The sequence below is a fragment of the Fonsecaea multimorphosa genome (assembly GCF_000836435.1).
Source record: "Fonsecaea multimorphosa CBS 102226 unplaced genomic scaffold supercont1.5, whole genome shotgun sequence".
NCBI classification, from domain to species: Eukaryota; Fungi; Ascomycota; class Eurotiomycetes; order Chaetothyriales; family Herpotrichiellaceae; genus Fonsecaea; species Fonsecaea multimorphosa.
In genome coordinates this window covers 1,244,589-1,254,836 of record NW_015971639.1, presented here as the reverse complement: position 1 = coordinate 1,254,836, position 10,248 = coordinate 1,244,589, and the positions used below count along the sequence as shown (strand labels likewise).

General features: G+C 51.1%; 5 protein-coding genes across 5 annotated transcripts; 2 read left to right on the top strand and 3 right to left on the bottom strand.

Moving 5' to 3' along the window:
* Positions 1-746: 746 nt before the first annotated feature.
* Positions 747-1,577, top strand: Z520_03673 (uncharacterized protein; the record flags this gene model as incomplete). The annotated part of the gene is made up of 1 exon (XM_016774183.1): positions 747-1,577. The coding sequence occupies one exon, from the start codon at positions 747-749 to the stop codon at positions 1,575-1,577; it is 831 nt and encodes a 276-aa protein (XP_016635129.1).
* A 401-nt stretch (positions 1,578-1,978) lies between these two features.
* On the bottom strand, positions 1,979-2,650 carry Z520_03672 (uncharacterized protein; the record flags this gene model as incomplete). The annotated part of the gene is made up of 4 exons (XM_016774182.1): positions 1,979-2,074; positions 2,130-2,340; positions 2,396-2,466; positions 2,516-2,650. The coding sequence occupies 4 exons, from the start codon at positions 2,648-2,650 to the stop codon at positions 1,979-1,981; spliced, it is 513 nt and encodes a 170-aa protein (XP_016635128.1).
* A 703-nt stretch (positions 2,651-3,353) lies between these two features.
* Z520_03671 (uncharacterized protein) lies at positions 3,354-5,604 on the top strand (the record flags this gene model as incomplete). Its single annotated transcript, XM_016774181.1, has 2 exons — positions 3,354-5,210; positions 5,266-5,604. 2 exons carry the CDS (start codon positions 3,354-3,356, stop codon positions 5,602-5,604), a joined length of 2,196 nt encoding a protein of 731 aa, XP_016635127.1.
* An 825-nt stretch (positions 5,605-6,429) lies between these two features.
* Positions 6,430-7,057, bottom strand: Z520_03670 (40S ribosomal protein S17; the record flags this gene model as incomplete). The annotated part of the gene is made up of 3 exons (XM_016774180.1): positions 6,430-6,735; positions 6,844-6,969; positions 7,037-7,057. 3 exons carry the CDS (start codon positions 7,055-7,057, stop codon positions 6,430-6,432), a joined length of 453 nt encoding a protein of 150 aa, XP_016635126.1.
* A 562-nt stretch (positions 7,058-7,619) lies between these two features.
* Z520_03669 (uncharacterized protein) lies at positions 7,620-9,206 on the bottom strand (the record flags this gene model as incomplete). Its single annotated transcript, XM_016774179.1, has 1 exon — positions 7,620-9,206. The coding sequence occupies one exon, from the start codon at positions 9,204-9,206 to the stop codon at positions 7,620-7,622; it is 1,587 nt and encodes a 528-aa protein (XP_016635125.1).
* Between the last annotated feature and the right edge of the window lie 1,042 nt (positions 9,207-10,248).

Genomic DNA, 10,248 nt, shown 5'->3' with positions numbered 1-10,248 from the left:
ACACAGCGGGACGAGCTATTGTGAGACGGTGACCTGGGCTTTTCGGTCGATCGCAGAGAATACATATAGTATCATGTTTTCAGAGAGATATGGACTTTAGACGGTCCTCCCAAGTGGGCGGAAGCAAGCCTGAGTCTGTGACAGACTTGCGCGAAATGGAGCGACTCCGGGATGTTATCAACGATCTGTTATAGATCCTTTTGGATAATCGAAGCCGATTGCCGTTATCCAGCACGCATACTGGCCTAAATCAATCAGATCTCATACAAGCCGTTTGTTTTGATCAGTCTTCGTCAAGTTGTACTTCTAGGATCTTCTTCATATGGGAATTGAAACAAACCCGAGAGAGATCTAAACAGGGAAGGGTACAGGTAGACAGGAACGACCTGAGTACAAGTGCAAGAATCTGGCGAGCGAGCCAGGAGTAAGATGAAAGAAGAGATGTTGAAAGTGTGCTGGTGTTGCCTTGCTCCGCGCAATCTCGGTGTCGGTGAAATGAGCTTCCGAAATATATCAACTTGTGACTTTCCATGTCGCCTTTGTGAACAACACACTTCACTGAAGGAGGCTTGTTGATCGGTAGGATGCCGCCTCTCCGAGGGATCCCCGGTCTAAGGCCTCGTGTAGGAGCCTGTTTTGTTCTTGATTGCCTCCGATGCAGCGTGCGTTTTCGTAGCATTCACTCGTCTCAACCGAAACCATATCCGCTCTCCCGCCCTCTACCAAAAGGCACCTGGGATAGCCACATGCATGTTGTGGACCCGACTCGATTTCCTTTGGCCGCCAATGCACAATATAAACCACATCCGCATACGCTTACAGATGCCAAAGCCTTTTACTCCCAGTATGGCATTGAGAATATGGTGCTCGTGCAACCGTCAATCTACGGAGACGACAATTCGTGTATGTTGGAAGCACTCGAGGAATTGACGCCCAAGCATGGACGCGCCGTGGTCGGCTTGAATCCTGAGACCATCAACACAAAGACGCTGGAGAAGTGGCACGCCCTTGGCGTGCGAGGAGCCAGGCTGAATCTCGTCAGTGTCTCGAGGGAAATCACCGACGATGAATTGCGTGCGGAACTGAAGAGCTATGCGAGGGTTCTAAGGCCTTTCAATTGGGTTCTTCAACTCTACATCCCATTGAAATTGGCATTACCACTCTTAAACATCGTGCCAGATCTAGGGATCAGAATCTGTGTTGATCATTTCGGATCGCCTGTGCTTCCTGAACGATTCGATCCATCAACCCCCGTTTATCCATACGACATGCGAGGCTTCGCGTCCCTGGTGAATCTGCTCCAGGACGGTAGGACGTGGGTGAAGCTCTCAGCACCATATCGACTTTCGAAAGACCCAGGGATGAGAGATTTGGATCCCATTGGCAGGGAGTTGGTCATCAAAGGTGCGGATCGTGTTGTCTATGCAACCGACTGGCCGCATACGAGGTTTGAGAATATCAACTCAGAACCATTCATCGAGAAATGCTACGAATGGTGCAACGGCGACGCTAAATTAGTCGAGAAGATCTTTCGAACCAATGCTGAGAAGCTATGGGACGCATCCTCGGATATATAGGGCGTGTCACGCTTTGGGTGGCTTCGTCGATCGGTCATATAAGTTAGGCAATAGCGGGATTGAACAGCTGTCTAGCCACATTATCGGAATGCCTGCACGTAGAGAGGTTCTATCAACGTGTAGGAACACGCTCCTGAGAGCAATATGTGAGATCGTCTGTTTGCTCATTGGTTGCATTCGGAAGCTCCGAAAAGGAGGCCAATTCATTACTAGCAAGTCTCTCAGGCTGTGCCCCGTGCCAAAAGTCCCAAGTAAACGCCTGACATGAAAGACGCAGCTGAAACAGATATTTGCACACGATTTTGGTAGCAAGATCCCGAGAATCTTCGAGGGCCTCCCAAATGCCAATCTCAAAGATTTCCTTCTGCTTCTCCTCCGTCTGCATCCAGGCGTAGATCTCTCTAAGGTCTGCTGAAAAAGACGGTGCTCTCCATACATGAGATCTTCTCTTTGTCAACCGTGTTGACATCGGCCAGAACCGTGTACTTCCCAGGTGGCTGAAGGGCACGTTAATAGCTTATCTCTGCAGGATTGGTTTTCGTGCAAACTCACCACTTGCTTAGGGATATCAACTTCCTTCTTCAGCGTCATGACACCTTCCTTAACAGGGCATGTAATGTCAATCTTTGGTAGATTGTCACAGAGGTCTGCTTCTTGCTTGATGAGCGTGATGAGCCCATATTTGACCTGGAGAAAGACGGTAGCGCCCGGCTCGATATCCTTTGAAAAGGTTCCGTTCGCGGTAATTGTCAGTTTTTGGCCTCTGTTACACATTAGATCATATGGTCCCTTGCTCAGACGAAGCTCGTAAGACGTACGGGAGAGGTGGGTTTGGTGACAGGTCAACATAGTCGACGGTGAGAATGTAGTCCTTGGGATCGGCGCAGAACTGGATATTCGTCAGATCAAGCTCCGCAGATTGATTGCGGACAACTGACGTTTAGAGGATTCTTGCCGGGAACTGAGAACTTGGGCTCCTCATCCACGAGAGCATTCTGGGCGCCAAACAGAGAACGAGAAGATACCGCAGAGGCGGCGGTAAGGAGCGATAAAAGGATGGCTGAGACCTTCATGGCGACGGATCCGGATGATCAGGGGCCCTATACAAAGAGCAATATGTCGTGACCCTCCTGGAATGTTGTTTGCAAAATTGAGGGAAGTGGTCGTTGATATCGCAGAGGAAAAGAGAAGAGACGAGAGGCTTTTGTCGGCAGGTCGATGGGTGACGGGATTCGGTGACGAGTGGCGCAGGCGCATGACTTGCTTTCCCCAGCGTGCCCCAGGCACTGTAGGGGCACTGACAGAGGGAGGTATGCCGACGATTATATAACCCTCTTGCGTCATTAGGGCGGAGGCAGGCACGCTTGCGCATGGAATGCTTCACAGTACTACGATACGGAGCATCAAAGGGGCTCCTCGCTGGAAGCCCGCCAACCGCTCGCCGCCTGCGGAAATCGCAGGGGGCGCCAAGCGACTCCTGATGCAGGATCCTATCGCCATCTTGGCTGAAGCAGAGCTGGCTGATTCTACCACTGCACGCTTCACGAATCATTGCAGTCTGGTCTCGTTGAGCGGGCAGACGCCTTTGTCAATTGTTGCAGTTGTGTTCCTCCCTTTGATTCGCCTTCGATTCTCACATTCGTTTCTCTTCTTCCCAATAACGACTGCTAGACGATCGTGCGAAAACGTTCGGCTATCTCCCCATCGTCGACCCACCTGCGCTCGTCGAGCAATTCGGTACTGCCTGTACAGGTTATTTCCTGGCCATTCTACAAAATGAGGCCAGCTTTGCTGGCGTGCGCTATCGCGGCCTTCTTCTCTACCTCGATCGCCGCGCCGCCTGGCCCACAGAGAGGGGCTGCAGTAATCGCGGATGAGGCCGTCCAGGGAGAGTCTCCAGCGGAAGGAGGAGAGGGCTCGGATTATACTATATTCAATGGCATCAAGGTGCCGCCGATGAAAGAAATACAAGGCGACGACTTCGCCGAGACGATAAAAGATGGTTATTGGTGGGTCAAACATTACTCGCCATACTGTGGTCACTGTAAAGCAATTGCGCCACTCTGGCAGACTCTGTACGAATTCTATGCGACCTCAGATCCCTTACAGGGCATGACAAAGTCTGGTCAGCCCGACTTGTTCTCGCCGAACAGCTTTCATGGATACTACAACTTTCACTTTGCCTCAGTGAATTGCATTGCCTTTGGAGATATATGCGATAAGAATGGGGTCAGAGCCTGGCCCACATTCCTATTGTACAAAGATGGCGAATTTGTCGAGAAATACACCGGAGGCAAGTCAATGCAGGATTTGAGCAACTATGTCGAAGAAAAGCTGGAACAGATAAAGCCCGGCTCGAGACCGAGGGAAGGGGTTCACGTTCCTCAACCTGGCGCAAAGGGTGTCGACAGAACAGCTGAGCCCGACAAGCCACTGGCCAAGGACAAAGATGTCGCCGCTGGTGCCGCCGCCGGAGAGAAGCAGAACAAGGCAGCGGCACAGTCGACCGAGACTACATCAGCAATGTTGGCCTCAGAGACCGCAAAACTCGGAAAGTCTCAGAATGCGAAGTCTGGCCCCCAGCCGAACTCAAAGGGGGCTTCCATCGCTCTGACTCCAGAGTCCTTCCAAAAACTTGTCACTACTTCTCAAGACCCATGGTTCGTCAAGTTCTACGTGCCATGGTGTTCGCACTGTCAGCATCTGGCTCCAACATGGGCGCAGTTGGCAAAAGAAATGGAAGGGAAGCTCAACATTGGAGAGGTCAACTGTGAAGCATCTCCGCGGTTATGCAAGGACGCCAAGGTCAGCGCTTATCCTACCATCTACTTTTTCCGTGGCGGCGAGCGTGTTGAGTATGAAGGTCTTCGGGGTCTAGGTGACCTTCTATCGTTTGCAAACAAAGCGCTAGATAGCGATGTCAAGTATGTGGACGCCGCTGCCTTCAAGGAGATGGAAGAAACGGAAGAAGTAATCTTCGTCTATTTCTTCGACCATGCCACAACATCAGAAGATTTTGCCGCTCTAGATCGACTGACTCTGAGCCTGATTGGACATGCAAAGATTGTCAAGACGGACTCCGAGATCCTGGCAAATCGATTCAAGATCTCAACTTGGCCAAGATTACTGGTGTCCCGCGACGGACGACCAAGCTACTACAACGCCCTCGCTCCAAAGGACATGCGTGACTTCCGACAGGTTCTGACTTGGATGCAATCGGTTTGGTTACCAATTGTCCCTGAGTTGAGCGCCTCTAATGCGAAGGAGATCATGAGCGGAAAATATGTGGTACTGGGCATTCTTTCTCGAGACCGACCAGACGAGTTTCTTCAGTCCAAGAGGGAATTGAAGAATGCCGCACTGGAGTGGATGGATAAGCAAACACAAGCTTTTCAACTTGAGAGACAAGAATTGCGCGATTCGAAGCAGTTGCGTATCGAAGAGGCCGAAGATCGCAATGACCAACGGGCCTTGCGTCAAGCGAAGAGCCGAGTTATCAGCATCACCGAGGAGACATTCCGGAAACAGGTCGCGTTTGCCTGGGTGGATGGTGTTTTCTGGGAGAGATGGCTAAGATCAACGTACGGCGTGGACGTCTCCAAGGGCGAGAGGGTGATCATTAATGACGAGGATGTGAGTATCAGCTATCACTGGCTTTGAGTTGTTCATGAACTAACACGCACGACAGAACCGACGCTACTGGGATGTAACTGATTCTGGGGCCTATATCATGCCCTCCCGCACCTCCATCCTCGAAACGCTACCCCGAATCGTTGCCAACCCGCCAAAGCTCACTCCTAAATCCACCATCGGCGCATTTGAGAATGTCTTCTTTCAAATTCGAAATTTTGGCACCTACCACCCGTATCTGTCATTTGGATTGTTGATAATCAGTGTGGTCATGCTGTTCTGGGTGTTGAGGAATGGCAGCACCATCAAGAGGACATTAAGTCGGAATAGCTCCGGCTATTTCCACTTGGATGGGAAGGAGGGACTTTTAGGGACAACGAATGGTAAAGCCGATTGAGGATTTATCACTGGACATGACGAGAGAATATATCATTCAAATGGCAGGCGAGGTAGTTTCTACATGTACAGAGCATTGCATCGGCGTTAGGACGGGCTGAGGGTAGGAAAGGGGTGACTAAAGGCCCAAACCATTTTCAGGGGACTCACAGTCGAGGTTGGCTATCACTAGGGTTTATCATGGAAGAACATAAATTGCCGATTCGATCATAATCGTTTGCATCGCTCGATTTCGATTAGACCCTCTGCGAGAAACTCCATCGAAGCATGGTGAGAGTGCACGAGTGCTCCAGAGCGGGCGTTTGGTGTGAGAGATGGTCAGTCAAAGCCTTTGCAATGCTCATACTTTGCACAAAAGAAAAGGGAAGAGGGGAAAGGGAAGGGTTTTTTGGCAATCAAGCTTCGTCCCTCAGGGACTAGGCGACACCTTTGATGTTTTCAACGAGTTCTTGTTTTTGACTCTGCCGCTGGCTGCATTTTGGGCGTAGTTGCAGCCACACCCTACGTCGATACCTGGACCATTCCGGCTCTCTTAGCGGTGTGTGGTGAAAGGCGTGACCGAGGGTAGGTAGGTGGCAGCGGTCGTTGTCTTCCGTGTCATGGTTCTCTGCATGAGGTAGGCCTTTGCTTGGCACTTGACCTGAGCCTCAGGAATTCTGGACATTGTGCATCGAGATGGAGGATGTAAGGGGAAGAGAGAATGACGCAGTCGAAAAGTGCGGGCGATGCCACAATCCCCGATCTCCCATCACTCTCCCATTCCACCTACTCTCTCCTGCTCCATTTTTGTGTCCCCCACATTTCAAAGAAATCACCAGCTCAAAATCTACTCGCGGCGACCAGGCCGATCGGTACCAAAGACTCTCCTTCCACCCCTCTCCTGGGGAGCCTGCTGGCTGACAGGGACCACATTGACGGGGATGCTGTCGAAGCCCATGCTCTTCAACAGGTCCTTGGTGTCGCTGTCGACGTCGAGCTGGCCGGACTCGGTGTTTTGCGTGAAGTCGAGGGCCGAGATCTCGGGCACGTACTGATCCTTGCGCTCGCGCTCCTCTTCCTGCAGCTTGAACGAGATGCCGCGCACGGGGCCGCGCTGGATGCGTTTCATCAAGTGTGTGGTGTAGCCTGCGATCTATGTAACATCAAAAATGTCAGCCACAATCATGCCCAAGGGACAACTCCGCCGCCGCCGCCGCCTTCTTGACATGATGAGCGTTGACGATTGGGGGGGAGGCGGTACCTTGTTGCGAAGGCGCTTCGAGGCGATAATGGCGATTTCATCGCAGATGCGCTTGTTGGTCTCGAAGTCGAGGGTGAGTTTGGGATAGTACCGCTCGATGATGACCTTGGCGGACTTCTTGACGGTCTAGATGTACACAGCACTGGTCAGTCCTTGTCGCAGCTGTCAAGATTGATTGAGGCTTTCAACTCACCTTGGTGCGAACGCGACCCATCTTGACGGCTGGATTGAAATTGTCGGGGAGGGATGCGAGAGTTTGCAGTCAGTGCGATGAGAATCGTCAATTGTGGAAAATGAATTTCGGGCGAATTGTGGCTGCTTGGCAAAAATAATGCCAAGAGATAAGATTCGATCTCGCCGTTGGGGTTCTTCAGTGAGAGCCCGCCTTTTACATCGTTTCGCGCTGCACACTTTAATTCTCGTGAAGTGATGTGCATTAATTACTCTTTTCAAAATGATTTGACAACGAGGTGCTTGCGTGAATTGGTAAGAGAGACTGGGGACTGCGCATGCTGATCTTACTTCTCCTGACAGCCTTGATCGTCCCCCGTAGATTACCAGACAGTATGCAGGCGAGATGGACCAGCTTTCGAGACCATGCTATTCAACAAAGCAAATCAAAGAGCAGAAGGTGGCAGATCCCACCAGCTCGACCAGCTTTGCGCTGCTTTGAGCGTAGGAGGCCAGTGTGGACAGGATTAGTATTTCAACAGAATACAATCGAGATTCATGCTAGCCAAGAGATGATAATATTTGTCTATTACAAGTTTTGTACATCAAGCAAGCTTGCTCGTCTTATACTTGGAGTTCGCTTTCAACAATAAACCTATCTCCTCATCGATACTCTGACTGGGTTCTGGTGCTGGCCACTGCCGTCTCTTATGGGATTCATTGCGGCCAAAGGCCGGCAGCTGAGAAGACAGGGGTCTCGTGGGAGTCGAAGTATCCCTCGGTGTTCGTCTGTCGGCGACATTGACAGGTAAATCATCCTCCACAACCCAGTCAGGCTGCATCCTCGTCTGAATCTCAACTTTGCCGGCCTGTGAAATGTTGGCCGCAGTTGGAGTGACCACAAGTTTAGGGCCATCTTTGACCGGTGTCCACTTCCAGTTCTGCTCCGAAATACCGGGATTGGTAGGTTGTGGGACGACAAATCCAGCCACGCCGACGAATGGGATGTGTTTGTTATGGGTAGATTGGATGGATCGAAGAAGGCGAGCTGCCACAGGCGAGCGATTGCCTCTGGGACCGGTGACAGCGTCGTTCGCCGCAAACATCTCTGTCTTGATATAGGACAGGCCTGCAGATGGATGTGTACGTGGCGGTCCAGACTCTTTGTAAAGGTCCGCCGACACGGTATCACGCCCATATGACCACGGGTCGGTCGTGTCCGCCGAGGGTTTCGGACCATCAGCGAGATCGAAGAAATTGGCAATCAGGGGACCGAATTTACCGGGTTCTGATCGCAAATATCGGAGATGATCTGTAACTTCCTGCTCTGTGATCTCTAAGGAAGCCTGAGGAGCTGTATCTGCCTGGCCTTCTTCCAGAGCTTTCGACCGCTGGTCGGAAGCTCGCTGCTCGGCCAAATGATTCTTGACCAGCTCCCTAAACGCAGCTTTCTTCTCCCTGGTAATGCCTTTGAGGAAAGCATCAAATTCCATCCCGTTGAGTCCCGCCAGATATGGTCCAGAGTAGCGCCATCTGCGGGCAGTTTGTGTGAATGGTGAAGTTGCAGGGGGGTTAGGTTGTGGCTGAATTGGATGCGCTTCAAACCCAGGTCTTGTTGCTTCTGCTCTTTCTTGGGTAATCTTCTCAAGTGCATCTTTAAGATGCTGCGGCATCCGCTTTGCTCGTTCCGATGGACTCTCGTCTAACCATGACGTGGACACATTTTCGTTGAGAACTGGGGAAGGGTGGGCGGCCGTGTGATCCACTTCGGAGTCGAAGGCACTCGTTCGTTGTATATTCAATGTTGACTTCCGATCTCTTGGCGCAGGCAAGACAACTCTGAGGTTCAGTTCCTGGTACTTGCGCAAAGTGAGGACATGATCTGCGGCGGATTCGAAGTCGACAACGTGCTCCGGGGTGTCTATTCCTCTTTGAAACCGGACAAGAGGGGTGCCAGATTTTGTAGTAGTTTTGACCGGCAGGGGCCTTTTTAAACCCCAATCTCCTTGATTTAGTGATGTCAATGGAGTCTCAAGAGCAGCTCGAGTCGGGTATGGAGTAGTGGCAGAATCAGAGTATGAGATGGGTTCTGATGAAGGTTCTATCGCGGGCAGGGACACAGCAGCAGGGATGGCGAAGAGTCTGGAGTTGCGGAGCAAGTTTGCTGCTGGTGAGAGACGCGCAGCAGTCATTGCTGAAGAGCCTGGTCAGACTTGTACAAGCCAGACGTGTTGGAGAGCCGGGCTTGAAGCTTCTGCGGATTGACAAAGAAGAGCCAGCAGATCAAAGGTCGCAGTTCAATCGGGACAAATTGTTGCCAAGCCTGGAATCTGCACCAAAGCGGTTTATGCTCTGCAGTATCGCAAGGCTACGAGGCTGAACTTTTCTCTAGGGCATCATCTCGATCCCTTTCTCACAAGGATGTCGTCTGCCACCGGGCAATGATTCAGTCGGCAAGCTCTGTTCGTTACCCTGTAAGCTGTCTTGTAAGAGTCCATCACAATCACCATTTCCGTTCACTGCTGGTAGCCGACCTTCCGCTCATGGTATGACCCCTGAACAGCTCGGTCTTTGGCTCTCCTCCACCTCAGCTGGCTTGAAGATCCCTGTCAATCAGTTGACTTTCAACGACCAGATGCGTCCCAATCGAAGGTTATCTTTGGACACATTGTGCCATCCTCGCAACTTGCACATTCCACCAAGGCATTTTAAGGAATGGTGCCGACAATCCATTTGCAAAACCGTTTAGACCTGCTAGAAGTGCTTCCGATGGCACTTCTCCCAGCGAATCGGCTGTCATTGTGTAACACGGCCCACGAATCAGGCTTACATTTATGGTATTAAGCCCAAATCTATATTAAGGAACCGGTTGCATATTTACTCCATCACACCTCTTGGCCCTGTTACTTCCACTACCGAACCATATCGCCTCCATCGCCCAGACCATAAGTGCATTTGCCAGATGACCCATTGCTTCGGCAGTCATTATGGCAAAATACAACTTTTATGAATACGAATACGAAGTGTGCTTCATCGCAGGCAAGGTTCCGCATGTTCTCAAATACCCGTATGACCGACATGCCTCGGCCAGGATGCAACAATAATATTGTGTTAACCTCACGATTACAAAGAGCTGTTCTGTCTCCCGATCAATATATGACCTGAGGGCATCCTAGCACCATTTCCTGGCAATAAGTCCTCATACGAAAGACATTTTGTTGGATCGCCTTGAGT